Here is a 25791-nt window from a genome sequence, read left to right as displayed (position 1 = left end):
GCTGCGGATCATGTTGTCCTTAGTGACCCAGAGGACTCCGGACCGAATGCCTCAGCTAACCTACGCTGCATGGCCTCCCTGATCCTGCAAAGCCTGCGGAAGGATCCTCGTATTCTTCGGATCAAGGAGAGGGACCATTACTGGCTGGCCACTCTCCTTGATCCACGGTACAAGGGTAAGGTTGCCGACCTTATCTTGCCATCGCAGAGGGAGCAGAGGATGAGACATCTCCGGGAGGCCTTGCAGAAACGTCTGTGCAATGCGTTCCCAGAGACTGGGAGGTTACAAACTCCTGGTCCTGGACAACGTGTTGCTGAGGCATCGGTCAGAAGGAGCAGTGGAGAAGGTGGCCGTCTGACTGAAGCTTTCACACAATTTTTTAGTCCGCAGCCCCAAGGTATGATCGGTTCCAGCACCCATCGCCAGCGTCTGATTTACATGGTGCAGGAATACCTAGGGGCAAGGTCAGACTTGGACACCTCTCCCACCGAAAATCCTCTGGCTTACTGGGTCTTGAGGATGGATCACTGGCCAGAGCTTGCACAGTATGCAATTGAGCTACTGGCCTGTCCTGCATCCAGCGTTCTTTCGGAACGCACCTTCAGTGCTGCTGGTGGCTTTGTTACCGATCACAGGGTGCGCCTGTCCACCGAATCAGTTGATCGACTGACCTTCATCAAGATGAATCAGTCTTGGATCGCCCACAGCTACCAAGCACCTGAAGCTGATGTAACAGAATAATTTTTTTTCAAATACCACATCCCTTCAAGACTGCCTATGCTGATGCTGAGTGACTGTCCTGTTATGTTGATTGTCTATCCTCTTCCTCCTCCGCTGATATGTTGGAAGAACATTTCTGGTTCTGGTTGATGCCATCAGCCCAATTTTTCTGCCCCTGTTTAACAGGGGCGTTTAAGTACAATTTTTGATGCAATGCTTTGCAGCAGGGCTAATTCCTGCAATAAAACTAGAGTATATGGCAGAGGTTGCAGTGTGGTGGCACCAGCACCAGTGCCTAAGGCCCAATTTTTCTGCCCCTGTTTAACAGGGGTGTTTAAGTACAATTTTTGATGCAATGCTTTGCAGCAGGGCTAATTCCTGCAATAAAACTAGAGTATATGGTAGAGGTTGCAGTGTGGTGGCACCAGCACCAGTGCCTAAGGCCCAATTTTTCTGCCCCTGTTTAACAGGGGCGTTTAAGTACAATTTTTGATGCAATGCTTTGCAGCAGGGCTAATTCCTGCAATAAAACTAGAGTATATGGCAGAGGTTGCAGTGTGGTGGCACCAGCACCAGTGCCTAAGGCCCAATTTTTCTGCCCCTGTTTAACAGGGGCGTTTAATTACAATTGTTGATGCAATGCTTTGCAGCAGGGCTAATTCCTGCAATAAAACTAGAGTATATGGCAGAGGTTGCAGTGTGGTGGCACCAGCACCAGTGCCTAAGGCCCAATTTTTCTGCCCCTGTTTAACAGGGGAGATTAAGTACAATTTTTGATGCAATGCTTTGCAGCAGGGCTAATTCCTGCAATAAAACTAGAGTATATGGAAGAGGTTGCAGTGTGGTGGCACCAGCAGCAGTGCCTAAGGCCAAATTTTTCTGCCCCTGTTTAACAGGGACATGTAATTACAATTCTTGATATAATATTTCACAGGAGGGCCCCTTCCTGTGCCCACCCAGAGTAACGGTGAGGACTTATAGTGTTGTGGCACCAGCACCACAACCACCAAAGGTCAATTTTTCTACCACTGTTCAACAATGGCATGTAATTACAATTCTTGATATAATCGTTCACAGCAGGGCACTCCAGCGCCCACCGAGAGTCACTTTGAGGGCTTACAATGTTGTGGCAAAACCAACACCTTGTTCCGCCATTTCTGCAGAGCATATAGGGCAGGCCCCTACTTTCAAACATCCAACTTACAAACATCTCCTACTTGCAAACGGAAGGAGACAACAGCAAGTGAGATGAAAAAAGATGGACGACAAAACTAATTATACAGGGGTGATAACCCTTCCCTATGTTTTCCAAAAAGCTTAAAAATCGTTTTTTTGACTGGAGCTACACTTTCAAAATGTACCAGTTGAAAATTACAAACAGATTCAACTTAACACAACAAACCTACACAGTCCCTGTCTTGTTTGCACCGCCTGTATACTGCTGTTCTGAGTATATAGGGCCTGGGGGCCACACGCATTTCCTTTTTTTAATATGGGTACAGGGTTCCCCTTAATATGCGTACAAGACCCAAATAGGCTGGTAATGGGCAGGGAGGGCTACCCATGTCATTTTTCTGAATGATTTTCAACCATATTGCAGGAACCAGATATAACATTAAAACCGCAAGCAGTTTTAAATGGTGTTATTTCCATTAAATGTCATTTTGTGCAGGGACTGTTCTAAACACGGGAAACACGTGGCACTTCACAGGCATACCACAGACACCCCCCAGGCACCATATTTACAGGAATATTTCACTTTTTTTTTTCACTTTAATCGTCATTAAAATCAGTGCTCCCGCCAAAACGGCCATTTTTAAAAACATTTTAGGCATTGACCCATGTCCCCTGGGGCAGGAGCCAGGTCCCCAAACCCTTTTTAGGACAGTATCTTGCATATTAGCCGTTAAAATTAGCACTTTTCATTTTGTACGTTCGAGTCCCATAGACTTCAATGGGGTTCTAACGTTCGTAACGAACGTGGGGTCCGTTCGAAAGTTCTGGTACGAACCGAACCGGGGGGTGTTCGGCTCATCCCTAATAATCACACACATAGGTTGGACTTCACCTCACTTACTATGTTACTATGTACGTAACTATGGGCTTTTGTTTGCTTCAGAACAATTTTTCTCTCAATACATGTCAATAAAAAGCAAAAGTAGCTTGAAGCAGGTTATAACAGCATAGCAGGAGGTCAACTGGAGGTCAAAAGAAGGTCAGCTATCTACAATTTATAAAACAAAATCTAAAGAAATGTGTCCCTCTCCCCATGCAGATAGAGAATAAGGTTCAGGTTTGCATCTACTATGGGTTCATGGTGAATCCTTCATTGTACAAGGTTGGCAGAGCTTGTGAATGGGAATTCACTAGACCCATTTCTTTGTAACCATAACGTACTGTATGGCTTTTTAACTGAGGTCTCATGGGTTAGAAGGACTAATAATGGGGTTTCATAATCAGGGGCGGCCTGTCCATTAAGGGTGCACGGCCGCTGCCCCCCCCCCCATCATCTGCTGCCTCCCCTATCCATGCGTCCGGCCCCTTTCAGGACACCAGACCATGGATTCCAATGTGGAGGGGTCAATTTCTTTGAAGTACCTATTAGAACCAGAGGCTCTAATAGGCTACAATATAGGGTGGGCTTGGATCGCAGAGAGTGCGCTCCAAGCCCACCCAGGTGTGTTACAACAGCGAATCGATATTTGCTGTTGTAATACTGATCATCCTCTTCCTGGCCAATCAGGAAGCGGGCTTTGACACCAGTCACCCGATTGGCTGAAAGGACAGCCGATCTTATTGGATGCCTAGGAGGAGGAGGGGAAGGAGCTGGAAGCCGCCATGGGGGAGGACAGGACTCGGAGACAAGCTAAAGCACTGCACACTGCCTGCCACCAGCCGCCATGGAGGACAGGACTCGGAGCTCAGCCAAGCCGCTACATGCTGCCTGCCAACTGCCGCTAAGGAGGACAGGACTCGGAGCCCAGCAGTTCCGCTACATGCTGCCTGTCACCCCCCACGATGGGGCAAGTACTGGATGTGCCACTTGGGGGGGAGCGGGTAGCTGTGTGTCCTGCTCGGGTTGTTTGCCACCCCCCCCAAAAAAAACACCAGCCACCACTGTTTATAATGTGCCAGCAACCCCACTAAACAAGGGTGGTTTCCCAGATAAAATGTATATCCTTTTATTTCCCACAAATACCGTAGAGCTTTCTTTCTTTTATTTTTTATTTTTTGCTCTATTAACAAAAGAAGACTGTAAATTTTGAAAAAAAAAAAAACAATATTTTTCACCTTCTGCTATAAAACATATCCAATAAAAAAATTTAAAAAATCTAATTTCATCATAAATTTAAGTCAATATGTATTCTACTACTTATTTTTGGTAAAAAATAGTCGTATGGTTTGCGCTAAAGTTTTAGAATCTACAAATTATGGGATTTTTTTTTTTTACTATTAATGACGGCGATTAGCAACTTATAGCGGGACTGCGATATTGCAGCAGACAATCAGACACACACTTTTGACATTTTTTTGGGGACTAGTGACACTAATACAGTGATCAGTGCTAAAAATATGCACTGTCACTGTACTAATGACACTGGCAGGGAAGGGGTTAACATCAGGGGCAATCAAAGGGTTAACTGTGGGGTTAGGCAGCGTTTTTTTTTTTACAGTGTGGGAGGTGCTTTTACTAAGAGAAGGCATGGATCCATGTTCCTGCTTTGTAGAGACACAGGATCCCTGCCTTCCCTTCTGACAGCATGGTAATCTGCCTTGTTTACATAGGAAGACTGCCGTTCTGCCTCTGTGCCTAAGGCCCCATACACACTATTAGATTTTCTGCTGATTTTTGTCTTCAGATTCACCAAAACCATGTAGTGCAAGGGCCTGCCTGATTGCATACTAATTGAAACTCTTATTATATGATTTTGGTAAATCTGAAGACAAAAATCTGCAGAAAATCTAATAGTATGTATGGGGGGGTCTAATGATTAGCGGGTGCCAGCGGACATCGAGTCCCTAGTACCCACCCAACCGGCTCCCGCTGTGAAAAATCACATTGTGCATGAGCCTTCCAGTGGCACTCATTTGCGCCCACGACCCAGAAGTGCAGGATCATTATATATACGTGATCCTGTGTAAAGTGGCTGCCCTGTAACAGTAAAACTGCTATAGGGCAGTTTCTAAATGACTGTTTGCCCAGAAAACCATTGTCACTGACAGAAAATGATGGGCAAATTCAAGAATACAGTAAAACCTTGGTTTGAGAGTAACTTGGTTTGAGAGCGTTTTTGCAAGACAAGCAAAATGTTTTAATAAATTTTGACTTGCTATACAAGCAGCGTCATGTCACAACTGAGTATAAAAAAGAAGAGAGGCGCCTCTAAGTGTAGAAATAGGGTTACATTTAATGAAGGCAGAACATTTAGAAACTCACATGGTTGATTAAAACAGGCACATCTTAGCCCTTGTACACAGGGTCGGAGATTCCGACGGAATCTGTCCGATCGGACCGTTTTGTCGGATATTCCGACTGTGTGTGGTCTCCATCGGACTGTTTCGATCAGAGTATCCGACGGACCAAGTTTTCCAACTTGTTGGTAAAATTTTCTGACAAAATGCTCCGATCGGACATACTCCGATCATGTGTAGAGAATTCCGATCGGACAAAGTGCCACGCATGCTCAGATCAAATTCCTACACCAAAGCTATTGGCTACTAGCGCGAACGTAGTCCCGTCGTAACGAAATAACGTCATCACGTCGGATTTTCCGTCAACTTTGTCCGACCATGTGTATGCAACAGTTTCGGACAAAATCCGTCGGACAGAATCCGACGGATTTGGTTGTCGGAATCTCCGACCGTGTGTACAAGGGCTTAGTATGCAGGCATCCGAGGTAAAGATGTCCACATAGACCATTCCCCGCAACGCCATTGACGTTGTCCCTTCCATGCTGCGATCCACGAGCGGTTCAAGCATCACTCTACTGCAGGGTTGTCTTCCCGGTCACAATTGCAGACAGCTTTACCCCAGATGTCTGCATACTTTGATGTGTCTCTTTTAAATAATCAACCATGCGAGTTGCTAAATGTTGTACCTTCATTGAATGTATCCACATTGCTACACTTAAAGGCGCCTCTCTTCTCTTTTATGTTTCAATGATTTTTATTAAAGTTTTTCATAGAACAAATAACACAGTTCTAAACATTTCTTTGGGTATTGCACAGTGGTCATTACATTTCATACATACAAAATGCATAGGGAATCCATCTTGAGTGATTACAATCACAGTATTAGTTTTTACTATCAACTGTATAATAGTTTTCATCAGTAGTTTTTCCCCCTACATTTATGGTAAGCATATCCATCTTACTGTGATACTTGCAGCCGTAACCCCTCCTTTCATGGTCTATGACCAAAGGAAAACTCTATCCTATGATTCCCAGAGTGCCTCCCACCAACCTGAAACACCAGCTCTGCCCCCTAACATTGGGGGAGACCGGCCTCCAGGTCCCAGGGAAGCCCCTTCCGGTCATCTATATGTTGAGAAAAGGGAGGTAATTGGCCATTAACTGAGTAAAGAGGGGAGAGAGTAAAGTTTAATGGAAATAGAGTTGGAAAAAAGGAGAAGAAAAGGGGTGGGGGCTCCACGCTCCTTAGTTTGTTCAGGAAAGGTCCTCGGTTGTAATAGTCCGAGGGTCCTTTGTCAAATAACTGATCCATAGGTCCCATACTTTACTAAACATTTTCTCTATTCTCTTTTATACTCTGGAGCTCCTGTTGGATTTTGCTTCTAAAACCCTTGTGGAGGCTTCCATTTGTGGATGGACATTTTATGGTTGCACAACCTGATCACATTGCTATAATCTTTTTAATATGGACTATAAACTGAAGGACCTATGAATAAATGGTTGTGGAAGGAATCATCTGAGTTTCTATTATTTCTTATGGGGAGATTGGCTTTGATATACAAGTGCTTTGGATTACAAGCATGTTTCCGGGAACGAATTATGCTCGCAATCCAAGGTTTTACTGTATACAGTTGTCACAAGAATAGGTTCAGAATACTTTATGAATCCCAAGAGAAATCCTTACAGTTGAGGGGTGATCCTCCAATGGGGACAAATGTTCTGGTGAGACAACGGGTGAAAATGGGAATTTTTCTCACTTTGGAGAGATGATTTCTCACTTCCTGTTGCATCTCTGAGACAGGAAGTGAAGGGGTGCAACCCAACAGGACACAGATAAAAAAAATAAACTGATGTGTTTTAACTCTTTCCAACTCTATCCAAAACTATCTAAAAAAAAGTTTTGTCTATAAATATATTTTCATTTTTTTAAATAAAAAAAATTTGATTTCTATAGCATTATTTAAGCTTTAAGTAATCTTAGCAGAGGATTATTTTTAACTAACTGATGTGTGTCCTCATTTTAAAATGAGTTGACTTGTGAGTAAAGTGACTCTCTAATCACCGATCCTCTGGGATCAGAACAGAACAGGCAAAAGGGAATGCAAACAGCTTGTTTCATAACCAGAAAATACGATTGCTTTAGACTTCCCTCGGGTGTTAATCATCTTTAGCTGATTATTTGAGGTTCATCACTTTTGACTGATCACTGTGAAAGCACCCGAGAGACAGAGTGTTGTTGGTGATAATGAGGGTCAGAATTTTTTTTTCTTTACAAGCATATGTAATATTATACAGAAATTATCTTTAAATTATCTCTAAACTAAAAAAAATCTAAATTTATTTAGTAGGGACAACATTTTAGAGCCCAATCTGGTTTTTGGTCTTTATTTTGATATTTTCCTAACTTATTTTACTAAATGGAATTCAATATAACATCACATCATGGATATTAAAGGCCTAGAAATAGCCATAGTTCAAAACAAAATCGCTATACTGTATGTATGTTACTGTATGTAACCTCCCATCATACCTCCCTCTTAAACCTGCAAACAATTCTATCCCAGTTTGCAACCTTATTGGGACTTCACGTAAATCCATCAAAATCAGAGGCACTAAATGTCACCCTTCCCCTGCCATATCAAGTCACTATATAGAACAAGCATACCGCCCCTTCTAAAAACCATCAAGGACTTGCTCTCAGTGTGAGACCACACCGACATATCTTGGTTCAGGTGAATCCACGCCATCAAAATAATTTACTTACCAAAGCCCTATCCGTTTCATGTATTGCCAATCCAAATTCCCTCACATGTCTTACACCTACTACAAACTCAGGTTAATTTGAGGTCCAGTCAGGCCCAAAATGAACAGAAATATTTTAAATACACTTCAGATTTACAGTGGTCTAATGCCACGTACACACGACCGGACTTTTTGACAGCAAAGGTCCGACGGAATGAGTCCGTCGGACAATTCAATCTTGTGTGGGCTCCATCGGACCTTTGCTTGCCAAAAATCTGGCGGACTTTAGAAATAGAACATGTTTTAAATTTTTCCACCGGAACTCCACCGGACCCAGTTCCTACCGAGAAATCCTCTCGTGTGTATGCTAGTCTGATGGACAAAAAACTACGCGAGGGCAGCTATTGGCTACTGGCTATGAACTTCCTTATCCTAGTCCGGTCGTACGTCATCACGTTCGAATCCGTCGGACTTTGGTGTGATTGTGTGTGGCCAAGTCTGTTCATTCGGAAAGTCCGTCAGAACTCCGTCAGAACTCTGTCAGAACTCCGCCGAAAGTCCGTCGGACCTAGTCCCTTGAAAAGTCCGGTCGTGTGCACGCGGCATAAGTGTACCAAATGTTACATATTATTATAGGTTAGCACAGATCACACCACTAGTCCAACTTCACTCTGAATTGGATTTGCCACTATGGGCTCTTTTAGATGTCCCAGATATTTACCCAGTTGCTTTTTTCGTTCTGATCTGACTCCCACCCCAGCTTCACCCTAAACTTCTCCGTCCAGTTTTGGCCCACACTTGTTTATGATATATCCCCACCTCCCTCTACTACACCTCTTCCATTGCCTGCTGTTTCCACAAAGTATGGACAAGGCACACCTTTTTCAGATGGTGGGTACCCCATGGCTTTACTACAGTCTATTCCCTGCTAACGGAAAGTGGAATCTGTTTGTTTGTGCAAATACAAGGATCCTATCAAAATGCCCAACGGGGAAATATTTTGCTACATACAACTTTGACATCTAGTTGAATCCCTAATAAAAAAAAAAAACAATTCATGAAAAACAATGGTCTTTAACTCCCTCTGTAAAAATAGTCCAACCAAGGAAATTTGTTACTTATCTACTCCCCTATCATAGCCAATGCTTTAAATATCCCCACAAATGACTGTACTCAGTGAGAATGAGACCTTAATGACTCCCCCCCCTGCGTCAGCCTGGGCTAAGAATTGGTAGATTATTTTTAAAAGTTCTTGTAATGTGCTGGCACTAGAAAATTCTTTCAAAGTACTCTCCCAATGGTATTTTACCCCAGCTACCCCTGTTTTAGGGGATGTTGAGAAGTGGGCAACATGCTTCATGTCCAGGGCCGTCTTTAATATTGATTGGGACCTGGGCAAAACTTTTCTTGGGCCCCCCCCCCCATGCAATTTTGCTCTCCATCTGCTCTGAGACATACAATAAATAGCAGCTAGGCTCAAAATCAGTTTACTGGTTCAGATCAGGCAGCTATTGCGATTGGTTGCCAGAGGTTACAGTGTACCATTACCGCTCACTGACTGGTTGCTAGAGGTTACAGCACACATTACGGCTCACTGATTAGTTGCTAGAGGTTACAGCACATGATTTCTGCTTGCTGATTGGTTGCTAGAGATTACTGTGGATATGTTCTCAGGGGGGCATGATATACATATCCTGGTAATTTACATGTAAACACAGGGTCTGCAGGTGAGTCATCTGTACACAACAATAGGGCAGAGCTGGGCAGAATTAGTAGCAGCACTTCACACTGAGATATCAGGACACAGCACAGGACTAAAACCTCAAGGGACAAGGGAATTTAAACCAGGATAGTTGGCAAGAGTGAGGCAGCTGCTTTGGGTCCCACAACAATGAGAGGGCCCAGGGCAGCTGCCCCTTTTGCCCTGCCTTAAAAATGGCCCTGTTCATGTCCTACAGGTGAATGTTTGCAAAGATCTTTGGGGAGCTCCTCTTCATAAACCAATACCGGACATTCCTTGAGATGCTAGAACCCTTATTACACATATATTTACAGCCACTCAACAAATGATCGCACATGCATGGAAATCTCCAATCTTAACATTGAGGGGGTTTAATCAAGTATTCGCGGGACACTTATCAATGAAAAGCTGACTGCCATACTGGCGGAAAACAGGACAAATCAATCTGGCAATCTTAGCTTGAGTACTTCCCCACTCTCACAAAATACACAAAGTCTCCTGCAGCTTTGATGGAAGGGACAGTCACCCTGCACTGACACCTCCCTACATACTTCGGTCCCTCTCCTTCCCTTCCCCTACACCAGGCTATGTTTCCATTTTATTCCATCCACCCCCCCCCCCTTTTTTTCTTTCTCTTCATTCGTCCCTCCATGTCTTATAGATATTGCACTTGCTGGATTTCCTCCATGAGCAATGACGTCATCCAAAGTCCCCACCCCTACGTGTTTCATCACAGGGACATGTAAATTCCTCAGGAGGAGATCTTGATGCTTGCTGTCTTATGGAGTAGCTGGGGTTATGTGACATATTCCACTGGAGGACTGAAGATTTGATTTAAAGGAGACACAAGCTGTTTTTGATCTTGCATGTATATGTGGGTCATATCTTGGAGGATGAGAGCACAACTGGTGGTAGAGGTGCATGGGAGGTGGCGTGAGCATTGTTGCAAGAGTTTACGTGCAGTGTTATGTATAATGGAAGAAGCATAGAGACCATTTTATATTTAATTTGCAGTGTTGTATGGTGGAATAACATTTTTTTTTGTCTTTCATACTCTTTGTTTTCTTTGGTAGTGTAACATTAAAAACAATAGACAATTTATTTTTTTCAAAAAAAGCATTTATTACATTTTTTAGTAATATCATGATTTGTACCAGAAATATCATATTCTTCTCTATTTATACTCATCACCCTGAGCAGATGAGGTACAAGAAGTCCCAGTGTATCTCATTGCAGTAAGCTAGCATCCAGAAATTATAACTCCAAAGTCAGGAAATCTGAAAGGATCTCCTCTGTATGTTCTCTTTTGTCAGTGTTACTGAAATTACTGATTTGTAATGAAGTGTAATGAACAGCCTTGAACCCTTGCAACTCAGGTCTGTGTACACCTGACTTTACTAGCCCTCATTAGTGGACTTTAAAGTGCCTCATGTCTGGGCCTCATCAACAAGTTTGCTTATGCCCAGGAGAGAAGTCTATCTGTCCTTGGCTTCTGTCTGATCACTCATGCCTCGAGTTTTCTTCTGAACTGTTTGGACTGTGTTTATTCTTAGCTTATCCTGCATATTGGCCGGTTATCTCTGCTATTGTCCATCATTGCACCGTTTGCCTTTGTCTGACCTGGTCATTGGTTTGTTTTCTCTAATTTTCTTTTGTCTGAAGGTTTACAGTGCTGCAGCCTCTGTCTTGTCTGTTCTCAGCTATTGGCCCTAACAATACGGGAGTTTATTGAACTCTGTGATAAACACATTTCCAAACCCAAAGAAAAATAGTGTACTCAGTTGCCGCAAGACCTAATGCAAGATGAATACTTATCAGTAAATACAGACAGTATACTCATAGATTGAGGGGCATCAGAGAGCCTCGCCATTATTGGAAACAACTGGCCACGTGACCACTTAGAACCAGGAAGAGTCACCAAGATTAGCTTCATGGAAGAAGGTGACTATAGAATGTCCCTTGTATGAGGCAAAGGGCACAATAAGGAGATCATTATAGGAAATTAAACCGACAAAAAGGTGATGTTGAGGATTTGTTTGTGGGTCAACTGCAATGACCTGGGAGTAGTGTGAAAGGAAAGATAGATTTGCAAAAGCTAAAGCATGCAACTCAATATATCTAAAGCCGAGTACACATGGTCGGAGAATCCGTCGGAATGCGTCTTATCGGACCGTGTCGTCAGATAATCGGAGCTGTGTGTGGTATGCATCGGACTGATTCCGTCCGAATCTCCGTCCGACCCAATTTTCCAACAAATCCGATCATGTGTAGAGAATTTTGATCGGACCAAGTGCCACGCATGCTCAGATCAAATTCCTACATCAAAGCTATTGGCTACTAGCCTGAATCTAGTCCCATCGTAACGAAATTACGTCATCACGTTCTGAAAGATCGGATTTTTCCACAACTTAGTCCGACCGTGTGTATGCAACAGTTTCGGACACAATCCGTCAGACTAAATCTGACGGACAAAATTGGGACAGATTTGGTTGGCAGAATCTCCGACCGTGTGTACAGGGGCTTAGATAGGAGATTTATTACCAGCTCACCCAGTAGTGATGCAGTTAGAGTGTTCATACTAAGGAGAAAATACATGGCATCAGCATGGTAAGAGACACTTAAGCCTAGTACACAGGGGCCGAATATAATATTTTGGCTCTTGGGTCTAGGTAAAGTTTGAATTCAAGAGATTTTTATGTTACTAATTTGGGTAAAAACTGAAATCAGCCAGATTTATTTCAAGCAGTCAATATCTATTATACAAGAGGATAGTTTCATTTGGGAGAAGATTTGGTGCTCTTGTTAATACAGTTTTTTTTTGTAGTTACCGTATATACTCGAGTATAAGCCGAGATTTTCAGCCTCTTTTTTGAGGCTGAAAGTGCCCCCCTCGGCTTATACTCGAGTCATCGCTGTCTGCCTGCTCGATCAGCGTGTCGAGCAGACAGACAGCGGCCATTCTATTCTAATTCAAAAGCTGCGCCTCCGGCTCCGCCTTCGCCTGTGATAGGCGGAACACTGAATTTCCCAGCAGCCTGTGTTCCGCCTATCACGGACATCCGCTCATCCTCGTACTACGGACGAGGATGAAAGGATGGCCGTGATAGGCGGAACACAGACTGCTGGGAAATTGTGTTCCGCCTATCACAGACAGGGAGGCGCGGCATTTGAACAGGAAAATGGGCGCCGACGAAGAGCGGTGATCCTGGGACGGGACCGGACGGAGGCTCGGCTCGGCTCGGGACGGGACGGGACCGGACGGAGTCTCGGGACGGGACGGGACGGGACCGGACCGGACGGAGGCTCGGCTCGGGACAGGACGGGACCGGACGGAGGCTCGGGACCGGACGGAGGCTGGGGACACAGGTAGGCTGGACACACAAGGCCACACACACACACACACACACACACACACACACACACACACACACACACACACACAGGGATGGACACACACACAGGGATGGACACACACACAGGGATGGATGGATGGATGGATGGACGGACACACACACAGGGATGGATGGATGGATGGATGGACGGACACACACACAGGGATGGATGGATGGATGGACACACACACACACACAGGGATGGATGGATGGATGGACACACACACACACAGGGATGGATGGATGGATGGACACACACACAGGGATGGATGGATGGATGGACACACACACAGGGATGGACAGGCATATCTCACCCTCGGCTTATACACGAGTCAATAGGTTTCCCAGTTTTTTGGGGGTAAATTGGGGGCCTCGGCTTATACTCGGGTCGGCCTATACTCGAGTATATACGGTAACTAAGGATTCACTCTTTTATGGCCAGCCTTATGAATCGCGCCTACTTACAATCTTTTATTATAGAGGCCAATCCCTAAAGTCTTCTGTATACATTTGCGAAATGCTTTATCTCTTAATCCATAAATTAAGGGCCCAAGAAATCTTGGAAAGCACATAAACACCAAGAAAGCTATATACTGTATGATTAATTTAAATTCATCAAAATGATCTTCAACTATTGAAGAAGTCAAAGATATGATGTAAAGAAGGAGCTGAAATGCGTGGAGAAGAACTGTTTTAGATGCCTTTAATGCAGAAGACTTCCCAGATCCAATCTTTAATGCCACCATTAAAATGCTGATATATGTGTATATTATGACAAGTCCTACCAATGCTAAACTGAGCACAGTTTTGCTGATTCCCACCAAGCCTTGAACTGGGCCCACAATTAGTACATACCTGTTACATACCACATAATGACCAAAAAAATCTCTATTCACAGATTTGGCTAATAGGATGAAATCTACAGCTTTAAGGGCCAGTGAAACCATCCATAGCACTGCCACTGTTACGTTAGACCTTTGTGCGGTACATAATTCCACATATCTTAATGGAAAACACACTGATATATAACGTTCCAGGGCCATTGTTGCCAAGATGTATGGAGTTATCAAGTAAGTCGTTTCTCCAATGGTCACTAAGATGTAGCAGATGGAGATAAGCATGGTTAAAGAAAGCTGAGAGGCCATCAACAACAGGAATCCCAACAAGAGGTACAAGGTATCATACATGAGCATGTGAAAGAACAGAATGTAACGAGAGGTCTCACGGACATGAGGAGTGTTCCAGTAGACTCGGATTATGACTGTGATGAAGTAGAGGAAGACACACAAGAAGACAACAGATGGTACAACTAGTGTCAGCCTTAGTGAAAGTGATAATTTGTTCTGTATAGATGTCGAATTAGACATGTCTTAGACAATTCCAAGGTTTCTTTCTATCGTAATAAAGTTCTTCAGCTGTGAAGTAAAATAAAATAAAAATGAGTGGTTGGTTGGGATAGTTGGTTGGTTGGTAGTGTAACCCACCAGCTGTGTAAAGAATAACTAAACTTTAAAAAGAAGCAGTTTTCCTTCCTGTTAAGGCACCCTGCTGAAAATGAGCCTTATGCCACGTACACACGATCGGAATTTTAGCCAGCAAAAGACCGATGAGAGCTTTTCATCGGAAAATGCGACCGTGTGTATGCTCCATCGGAATTTAGCTGCCCGAATTCCTGACCAGGAAAAATTTCATGTTCTTAATTTTCCCGATGGAAAAACTTTCTAATTCTGATCGTGTGTATGCAATTCCGACGTGCAAAAACTCACGCATTCTCAGATTCAACTACGAGATGGAAGCTATTGGCTACTAATTGAACTTCCTTTTGCTAGTCCCGTCATAAATGTTGTACGTCACTGCGTTCTTGGCGGTCAGAATTTGGTGTTACCATGTGTATGCAAGACAACTTGAATGGAATTCCGTCGGGAAAACCATCAGACCTTTTTCCGACCATAATTCGGATCGTGTGTACGCGGCATAAGTCCTCAACACAAATCACATACTGCTCAGGCCAACAAGGTGCAGTATCTCTCCAGGGGCTCGCTCCCGGCTCACCACAGTTACTGGAGTGTGTAAAAGAAAGAAAGTGGCCGCACACTGGAAGGAGCAATTTGCTTGATAGGAATCTTTATTGTCGCATGCCAGACAGATGATACAGGACCAAGCTTAATGTTTCACATGGCTATGCCGTGCTTGTTCAAAAAAAAATTAGCCTACTTCCCCCAGATATGTACTTGCCCTAATTTCAGTGCCATTTCCTTTTTAGTCTTCACCTTCTGGCAGCTGACATCTTCCTACCTTCGCAGTCACTCATCATAGGTTTTTATGGACCCATCAACGAGTAGATGCTCAGTTGATGGGCCCATATGGGGGTCTATGGGGAGAAACTGTGCAGGTATATTTGTAAGATTTCAGCTGCCCAGGGATAAGCATAGCAAAAGGCCAAGGTACAGTATACCTGGGGCAGGTGGAATAATTTTCTTCAGAGGGCCTGCAAAAGTACAGTTAGCCATTAAAATACATCTGCCATGAGATAAACTGGGGGCTGCCATTGCTTGCCTTCTTCTGAGAATGCTAGTTGGGCAATTGTGTATAGGTTCAATATTCTCTTAACCAGTGTTTCTCAACTCCAGTCCTCAAGGCGCCCCAACAGGTCATGTTTTCAGGTTTACAATTATTTTGCACAGGCGATTTGATCAGTTTCACTGCCTTAGTAATTACCACAGCTGTTTCATCTTTGGGAAATCCTGAAAACATGACCTTTTGGGGCGCTTTGAGGACTGGAGTTGAGAAACACTGCTCTAAACCACAGACCTGAACAAGTATGCAGCAAACGAAAGTCAGAATTGCTTCTTTCCATACTTATTCCAGGTGACTGACCAAAACAACAGCATGTGTTTTTGATACATTTGCTTTTTTCTTTTTTTATTATATTACAAACTAAGAAAAATTTAAAAAAAGCATTATTTATATAATCAGGGCAACACACAATATTACACGTTGATCATTTCATAGTCGCTGCTTGAGATTATCCCATGGAGCCATATATCAGAAATGTTTGCTCTGCAATTTACAAATTCAGGTTGCAAGAAAGTATTTTCCCATTCACCCGACTTTCTTATTAGAAAAGGCAGTAAGCTTTGAAAACTAAATTTCATGGACCTCCACTCTTTGTTTTTGTTTAATTGTAAAATAAAGTTTTCATATACAGTCCTGTGCAAAAGTTTTAGGCAGGTGTGAAGAAATGCTTTCAAAAATATACATTTTAATTGTTTATTTTTATTAATTTACAGAATGCAAAGTGAGCGAACTGAAGAAAAATCTAAATGAAATCAATATTTGGCATTTGGCTTCAAAGCAGCATTAATTCTTGCACACTTTTTACACTTGTGAAAAGTCAGGGATTTTCTAGGATTAGAGTCAGGTTTGTATTAACCAAGTATACCAAGCAGGTGCTAATGATCATCAATTTCATATGTAGGGCGAAACACGTCATCAACTGAAACAGAAAAAGATGTTTAGCAGGCTTTACACTGGGTGAGGAACAGCCATACTCTGCTACTAAGGAGAGGTTGTAGAACACAGTTTCGTGATACACCATGGCAAGACTAGGCACAGCAACAAGACACAAGGTAGTTATACTGCATCACCAAGGGTTCTCCAAGGCAAGGATTTCAAAGCAAACTAGGGGTTCCAGATGTTCTGATCAAGCTCTTTTGAAGAAGCACAAATAAAGGGGCAATGTTGTGGATCATAGACGCAGTGGTTGGCCAAGGAAACTTAATGCAGCAGATTGAAGAAACATCATGCTTACTTATAATAGGATATGTTATTCTTACTTCCCTTCAACACTGGAAGCTGTCCAGCAGGGCCATCAGTACAGAACTGATGGAAACCAGTGGGAACCAGGTACATCCATCTACTGTCCAGCGAAGTTTGGCCAGAAGTAGTCTTCATGGAAGAATTGGGGCAAAAAAGCCATATCTCCAACGTGGAAACAATGCTAAGTGACAACTATGCAGGAAAACATAGGAAATGGGGTGCAGAAAAATGGCAGCAGGTGCTGTGGTCTGATAAGGCAACATGTGAAATGTTTGTCTAGCAGGAGGCAGTTTGTTGGTGAAGGGCTGGAGAGTGGTATGATAATGACGCCGCTTACACACGACTGGACTTTCTGGCAGAAAAGGTCAGACGGTCTTCCCAACGGACTTTCGACGGAGTTACAACGGACTTTCGACGGAGTTACAACGGACTTTCGGATGAAGGACTTGCCCACACATGAACGGACTAAAGTCCATTCGAAAGTCCATTCGAAAGTCTGTTCGTTTTGAACTAATTGACGTATGACAGGACTAGAAAAGGAAGTTCAATAGCCATTAGCCAATAGCTGCCCATGCGTCATATTTGGTCCATCGAACCAGCATACAGACAAACGGTTTTCCCGATAGGGAGTCCGTCGGACAGATTTGAAACATGTTCTATTTCTAGGTCCGTCTGAATTTTTAAAAGAAGAACAATCAGATTATCCCACACACAATCGAAATATCCGATGGAGTGATTCCATCTGACCTATTCTGCCTGAAAGTCCGGTTGAGTGTCTGCCGGCAACAGTGAAGCATGGTGGAGGTTTCTTGCAAGTTTGGGGCTGCATTTCGTCAAATGGAGTTGGAGATTTGGTCAGGATCAATGGTGTCCTCAATGGTGAGAAATACAGGCAAATACTTATCCATAATGTCATACCATCAGGGAGGTGTGTGATTGGCCCCAAATTTCTTTTGCAGCAGGACAATGACCCCAAACATACAGCCATTTTCATTAAGAACTGTCTTCAGTGTAAAGAAGAATAAGGAGCACTGGAAGTGATGGTTTGGCCCCCACAGAGCACTTATCTCAATATCATCAAGTGTCTGGAATTACATGAAGAGATAGTAGCAGCCTATAGCCACATAAGATCTGTCGTTAGTTCTTCAAGATGTTTAGAACAACCTACCTGATGAGCTCCGTCAAAAACTGTGTGCAAGTGTACCTAGAGGAATTAATGCTGTTTTGAAGGCAAAGGGTGGTCACACCAAATATTGATTTAATTTGGATTTCTCTTATGTTCATTTATTGTCCATAAAAAAATAAAAAAAATAAAATGAACACTTCCATTTCTGAAAGCATTATTAATCTACAGCATTTAGAACATTTGCACAGTAGTGTAGATAAAGTTTCAAGAATAATTTTAAATAGAATACCCCAAAAACCACCGTAGTTTGCCTTTACGTGGATCGGCCAAAATAAAACAGATATGTGAGTTCCGAACTGGGAGCAGGGCTGTCTGCACCCAACCAAGCTCAGTGTAAGCACATTTGCTGAGTCATTAGCATGGTGGTAGCTCTATAAAATTATTGAGGTATAACTCTAAACAGAATGTATAATGTGTGATGTGATTGTACAATTCTACAGGTACAATGACAGCCACCCAAAAAACTGCCATAAGCGGTGTTGAAATTATATAAAAATACTAATAAATGCCTGAGAGGTAAGTCTGAACTAATATACCACTGAGGGGAGATACATATTCCCACAGATGCCCATTCCTGATTGGTCTTCTTTAAAGTATTTTATAAGCCAAACGTTTCTTAAGTAGAGTAGATGATGGTTGAAGCCCCTGCCAAGCTTCTTTTTTTTCCACCTGTGTCCCATTGGGGAGAATCACCCTTCAGTTTCATCCCTATAACCTAACAGGAAGTGAGAAGAAATCTCTCCAATAAGGGAAAACCCCTCTTAGCCCTTGTACACATGGTCGGAGATTCCGACGGAATGTGTCCTATCGGACCATTTTGTCGGATAATCCGACTGTGTGTGGTCTCCATCTAACTCCGATGGACCAAGTTTTCCAACTTATCCGTAAAATTTTCAGACAAAATGCTCCGATCGGACATACTCCGATCATGTGTAGCCTACTCCGACGGACAAAGTGCCACGCATGCTCAGATCAAATTCCTAGACCAAAGCTATTGGCTACTAGCCTGAACGTAGTGCCGTCTTAACGAAATAACGCCATCACGTTATGTACAATCGGATTTTCCGACAACTTTGTCCGACCGTGTGTATGCAACAGTTTCAGACAAAATCCATCGGACAAAATCCGTCGGACAAAATCCGTCGGACAAAATCCAACGGATTTGGTTGTCATAATGTCCAACCGTGTGTACAAGAGCTAAGACAATTGTCATCTGAACAAGTGTCCCTATCAAGTTTTCTTGTTCTGGTGACAAATGTTGGGCCTCCCTCACGTTCAGTCCTGGCAATCAGCAGATGAGAACTTCTTAAGATATATTTTATCTTTACTTTTTGCTTTAAAATGTGTTCTAGGATTTGCACATCTATGTATTTTTCAAAACTATTATCTTATTTATTCTCACAATTTCTGATACTTTCCCTAAATAAGCTTCAGATATATTTTTGGAATACTGTGTCGGATGTACTTTAATTAACTCTGAGTTTTACAAAGAATTACAAAGCATCCAGAGCTGAAAGCCGCTATAACATTGCCCTTAAAAGAGAAGTATGTTTTTTTTTATTATTTAATATTTATACTTACCTAGGTGATCAGATTGATGCTGCATCTCTCACCCGGCGCCTTTAAGACTGAGAACAAAATGATCTAACACCCCCTGATCGCTCAGTTTCCACACCTCTCCGAGCAGAGAGCTGGTGACTGCCAGTCAGGAGTGCACCGGTAAGGTAGTGGACCCTATGGCTGACTGCTGGGAATGGAACTCTGGGTTGTTCAGGAAGGCAGGTCCACTTTAATCACCAACACGGATCTCACTGGGAGCTAGATTCCCGAGGGCGCGGAGTCGAAGAACCAGCAGGTGTTCACCAGAGCCTCTAGTGGTGAGGACGGACTTCTCTGCAACTGGCTCCAGGTCGCAGCCCCCAGGGTCTTCCAGCTCACGGTAGGCTACAAAGAATAGAGAGGAAGCAGGGGCCCAGGACAACAAGGGATGGTCAGGAGATAAGCCAAAGGTCAGGGCAACTAGCAGACAAGGATAATCAAAGAGCAAGCCAAGATCGGTAACAGAGACAGACATGCACATGGCAAGCAGGAGACAGGAAACCAAACACACAATATTGCTCGGCAAGGCAGGCTTGGAGAACACAATGTGTAATAGTAGTTCCTGTTGAGGCCAGAGTGGAGCCACAATGAGGGAAGATTACTTAAAATGGTTGTAAACCCTTACAAACCACTTTGACCTACAGGTAAGCCTAGATTAAGACTTACCTGTAGGTCCAAGAAATAGCTCCTAAACCTAAACCTAAAATGGTTTAGGAGATATTTACTAAAAGACAGGCACTGCTGTCTAAGGCGCATGTGCCGTAGACAGCGGCGCACAGGCGCACTATCGCCGTTAGCAGCATGCCGCTGCTAACGGTGATAAGCCATTAGTGGCAACTCCCTGTGCATGCGCGGTAGTGATGTCATCGCTGCTCTGGCGATGTAAGTGGCCGGAGCAGCAATACTCGAAAGAAGATGGACGCTCCGTGCTACAGGGGACAGCGGTGACATCGCTGGCCCCTGTGTCAGGTAAGTGACACATAATGGGCTACTATGCGATGCATAGTAGACCATTATGCTTTACCTTTGTAGAGAGACATAGAAGAAGTAAACCCATCAGGGTTTACTTCCTCTTTAACCATGCAGGTATGAGAGTGCAGGCCCTAAGGCTGATACACAAACCAGGTATGAGACAGACAGGGCATGAAAGTATTACTGCAGAGTCATGGCAGGCTCTCAGCGGCTCGCTGAGAGGCTGAGCAGGGTGCTGGTCCAGGCATGTGGGCAGATCCCGACTCTATTGTCACATATAATAGAAGGGGGCTGACAATGGGTCAAATAATATGGCGAGGTGGTCGCATTCCTTCTGGATTATGAAAGAAGAAAACCCCCTAATTGGATGGGATTTTAAATGACCACCAACGTCAAACAAAGCGAAAACATAGTGATGATGCATTTAAGGGGTTAAAACAGACTGTCAGGAAGCAACATATTGCCTCTTTACCAGCTGTCAAATGCCTCTAAAAAGTGATCTGAGCATGGATCAGTTTTCAGAGGAACAGCATTTTTCACCATCATACCCTCCACAGTTCTCTCCTGTACATACTGCCCATGTCATACCCTCCACAATCATCTCCTGTACATACTACCCGCATCATACCCTCTACACTCCTCTCCTGTACATACTGCCCATCATCATACCCTCCACACTCCTCTCCTGCACATATGTCCCACCATCATACCCTCCATACCCCTCTCCTGTACATACTACCCACATCATACCCTCCACACTCCTCTCCTGAACATATGTCCCACCACCATACCCTCCACACTCCTCTCCTGTACATACTGCCCATCATCATACCCTCCACACTCCTCTCCTGTACATACTGCCCATCATCATACCCTTCACACTCCTCTCCTGTACATACTGCCCACATCATACCCTCCACACTCCTCTCCTGTACATACTGCCCACATCATACTCTCCACACTCCTCTCCTGTACATACTGCCCATCATCATACCCTTCACACTCCTCTCCTGTACATACTGCCCACATCATACCCTCCACACTCCTCTCCTGTACATACTGCCCACATCATACTCTCCACACTCCTCTCCTGCACATATGTCCCACCATCATACCCCACCCCACACTCCTCTTCTGCACAAACTGCCCACCATCATACCCCCCCCCCCCCCCACACTTCTCTCCTATACATATTCTTGAGTTCTTCAACACTCAAATCTTTCCCAAGCTTTCCCAACAGGTGCACTTTTGCTAGTTAATTAAAAATGCTAGTTAATTATAAAGTCATTTGAAATGCATGAACATTGGTTATTTACCGATGTTATAAACATAATTCTAATGTTTGGTTATTGTGGGGTATAGTTGTGGTGAAGCTCTTACCTCTGTCATGCTCAGTTTTCAGTATTGTGTATAGAGGTCTTAGTACCTTTAGATCCATCTACTGTAAGGCCATAGGAATTACCTGCTATTTAATACCTGTACCAAACTTATTTTTTTTTTAACAACCAATCATTAGATACGTTGACTTATATGGCATCATTTGTTCAAGGTTATGAGAGTTCATCGATGTCCCATGTGTTGCAATCCTCTCCCAGAAAAGAGGTCCCTACAGACAGATGTATTCTACATGACTAGATGTGATAAATGTAACATGCAAATGTGTTTCCATCAATATCTCTGCTCATACAGTTTATTATATACCTGTAGACATCAGTATAGAGAATGTATAGTTCCTTAAAATGGAACTCCAGTCAAAACTTTTTTTCTAGTTTAGAGTAGTGGAATGAATGATAAGAACCTCTGTATGGGAGATCTCTTCTCACTTCCTGTCCCGGAGACATAACAAGAAATTGTTAGCATGCTGTTTATACAGATATAGGTGCAACAACCATTCTCATATATGATACTGGGATTATTATTTTTGCTACAAGGTAGCAGTGTGTGTTTTGTTTAATATTTCTGTAATGTATTGTTCTCTCTAGAGCAGTGGTCTTCAAACTGCTGCCTTAGTGCCTTTGCTTATCTTTATCCGGTCCTTGGGGCACTTTTCCTCCCACTGATACAAGGCACTATTGCTTCCACTTACACCAACAATAAGGCATAATTCCTGCTACTGACATCAACAATGAGACACTATTTCTCCCACTGACACCAACGATGGGGCACTATGCCTCAAACTGACACCAAGGATGGGGAGCTATTCTTCCCACTGATACCAGTGATGTAGCACTATTTCTCTCACTGGCATAAATGATACAGGACTATTCCTCTCACTGACACCAATAATGGGGCACTATTCCTCCCACTGATACCAATAACAGGGGGCTTATCCTCTCGCTAATAGCAAAGATGCATTGTTTACTCCCACTGATGCCAGGACAATCTCTACTCCCAATGGTCACAGTCTGGCCCTCCTAAAGTCTGAAGGACAGTAAACTTGCCCTTTGTTTAGAAAGTCACCAAAGCAATGGTCATCACCAGGAGAGCTTCATTGGTTCTGTTCTTGAGCCCTTCCTGGATATAACTTGGAGGTTTAGCACTGAATGGATTCATTTGCAGCTTTTCTTTCACTGAACACTCATGCTTGTGGATGCCTCTTATTGGAATCTACCACCGATGCAATTATACACCTATCTCACTCAGGCAGGGCCGTCTTTAAGGCAGGGCAAAAGGGGCAGCTGCTCAGGGCCCTGTCATTGTTGTGGGGCCCAAAGCAGCTGCCTCATACGTGCCAACTATCCCAGTTTACATTCCCTTATCCCTTGAAGTTTTAGTCCTGTGCTGCTACTAATGCTGCCCAGCACTGCCCTATTGTGTACAGATGACTCACCTGCAGACCTGTGTTTACATGTAAATAACTGGCATTCATATGTAAATAGCAATGACATGCATGTGTAAATAGCTGAGGCCAACTGCATTGATATGTAAATAGAGGCAGCATTCATAGGTATATCATGCCCCCCTGCAGTGAGGAGAAGATGTGCTGTAACCTATAGCAACCAGTGAGCAGTATTACTGTACAGCAATCTCTAGCAGCCAATCAACAAGCAGAAATGTGCTGTAACCTCTAGCAACTAATCAGTGAGCCTTAAGGAGTGCTGTAACCTCTAGCATCCAGTCAGTAAGCAGTAGTGATATGCTGTAACCTCTGGCAACCAATCGCTGCCTGATCTGATACAGTAAACTGATTTTAAGTCTAGCTGCTATTTATTGTATGTCTCAGACAAGGCGGAGAGTGAAATTGCATGGGGGGAGGGGGGCCCTAAGAAAATTTTGCCCAGGGTCCAATCAATATTAAAGATGGCCCTGCACTCAGGTATACTCATTGGTTTTCCTCAAGTGCTCACCTGTAGCTTGTCTTTGACCACATTGACTTTCTCCCATATTTGCACTTAATTTCTTTTTCATCTTTTTGCTTACCTTCTTTATTTCCATTCATGCCATTCTCTGGTGTTTCTCTACCACCTATAGTCCTTTGTCCATGCCATTCATGGTTCTAGTCTTATATATTATATATAGAATTGTCCATGTTATTACTCTTATATTTTACCTATTACTCCAGATTATCTGACATACACCTTTATGTTTACAGTCAATACTTACCATGGACATAGTGAGACCAATAGGGATACACATTTCCCATCCATGCGATGCTTTCCCTCCAATCTGCCCTGTGTGGGGTTTCTTCTGGCTCTGCCTCCTCAGCTCCCTGGCGATACATTTGCTGCCATTGTCTGAAGGCTTCACATTTGTTGGCTCGGCTATGTGTAGTGGTGAGTATGGGGCCTCTATTTATTAGGCCCCTCTTACCCTCTGCCTTAAAATACCAAGTATTTGCCATATACCAAACTGTATCCTTTCACCTTAGGTACAATTCATATACATCTACCCCTGAAGAGCGAGCTGGGACTCACGAAACATGTTGGATACACCTGATGTTTGTATGTTATGTGATTGTTCATACACAGTTGTACTACTACTACTACCAATTTTATTCAATCCAGTTTTATGTACCTTGTACTAAGTGGCTTTCTTTGATGACAATATGCTTGTAATACTTTTACTGAATAAAAACATACACTGTACTTACTCTTGTTACTTTTATTGGCTTAGTGGTGCTCACCTCATCTAAAGACCCAGGGTGAAATTCTCTTTTTTTGTTTCATTGGTTATGTTCTAAAGTCAACTGTAAAATGTTAGGTTTCTTTTCATGTCCTGATGTGGTGGCTACGATTGGAGTACGGGGGGGAACAAATACATATCTGATGTAAGGGGGGCTATGGTGTCATATATGATGTAAGGGTTAGGGCTCTGGTGTCATATGTGATGTAAGGGGGGCTCTGGTGTCATATGTGAAGGGGGGCTCTGGTGTCATACCTGATGTAAGGGGGCTCTGGTATCATATCTGATGTTATGCCGCGTACACACGGTCGAACTGTTTGACGTACTTAGTCCGTCATACAATCCGACGGACAATCCGTCGTACTTTCCACTGAACGGACTTGACCACACACGGATGCACAAACAGTCCGTCGAAAGCTTGCGCGATGACGTGTACAGCACGTACGACGGGACTAGAAATAGGAAGTCCAAGACACAGCAAAGCACCCTTCCGCCGTGTAAATCCTTTCTGGGCATGCGCCATTCTTAGTCCGTCGAACTAGCATACTGACGACCGTATTGTCCGCTGAAACCAAAGTACGACGGACAGATTTTTGGAAAATCCGAAATTCTTAGTACTCCGGACTGCACGCTGAAAAAGTCAGCTGAAGCCCACACACGAGCGGATTGTCCGCTGAAATGTGTTTCAACGGACTAAGTACGTCAAACAGTTCGACCGTGTGTACGCGGCATTAGAGGAGGGGGCTCTGGTGTCAAATCTGATGTAGGGAGGGGGGGCTCTGGTGTCATATCTGATGTAAGCGGGGACTCTGATTACACTGTACTTACTCTTGTTACTTTTATTGGCTTAGTGGTGCTCACCTCATCTAAAGTCCCAGGGCGAAATTCTCTTTTTTTGTTTCATTGGTTCTGTTCTAAAGTCAACTGCAAAATGTTAGGTTTCTTTTCATGTCCTGATGTGGTGGCTACGATTGGAGTATGGGGGGGGGGGGGGGACAAAGACAAGGAAGCCCAGATGATGTATTGGATGGAATACACAGATGATAGCTCCCAACATAGATGGGACCCCTCAGATATGACCAAGA

At 43.5% G+C, this 25791-nt stretch overlaps 1 protein-coding gene across 1 annotated transcript; it reads right to left on the bottom strand.

The window, feature by feature from the left end:
• Positions 1 to 13425: 13425 nt before the first annotated feature.
• Positions 13426 to 22060, bottom strand: LOC143926930 (odorant receptor 131-2-like). Its single transcript, XM_077450965.1, has 2 exons — positions 21965 to 22060; positions 13426 to 14423 (listed from the first exon to the last, which is right to left on the bottom strand). The coding sequence occupies exon 2, from the start codon at positions 14373 to 14375 to the stop codon at positions 13470 to 13472; it is 906 nt and encodes a 301-aa protein (XP_077307091.1). The 5' UTR covers positions 14376 to 14423; positions 21965 to 22060; the 3' UTR covers positions 13426 to 13469.
• Between the last annotated feature and the right edge of the window lie 3731 nt (positions 22061 to 25791).

Source organism: Lithobates pipiens, unplaced genomic scaffold (assembly GCF_037356315.1).
Source record: "Lithobates pipiens isolate NorthernLeopardFrog02 unplaced genomic scaffold, aLitPip1_a1.2 Scaffold_23, whole genome shotgun sequence".
NCBI lineage: Eukaryota > Metazoa > Chordata > Amphibia > Anura > Ranidae > Lithobates > Lithobates pipiens.
This window is presented reverse-complemented; position numbering and strand designations above follow the sequence as displayed.

What these genes read in the sequence shown, in the direction of transcription:
- LOC143926930 (XM_077450965.1), bottom strand. Translation starts at nt 14,375, where the DNA reads ATGTCTAATTCGACATCTATACAGAACAAATTATCACTTTCACTAAGG.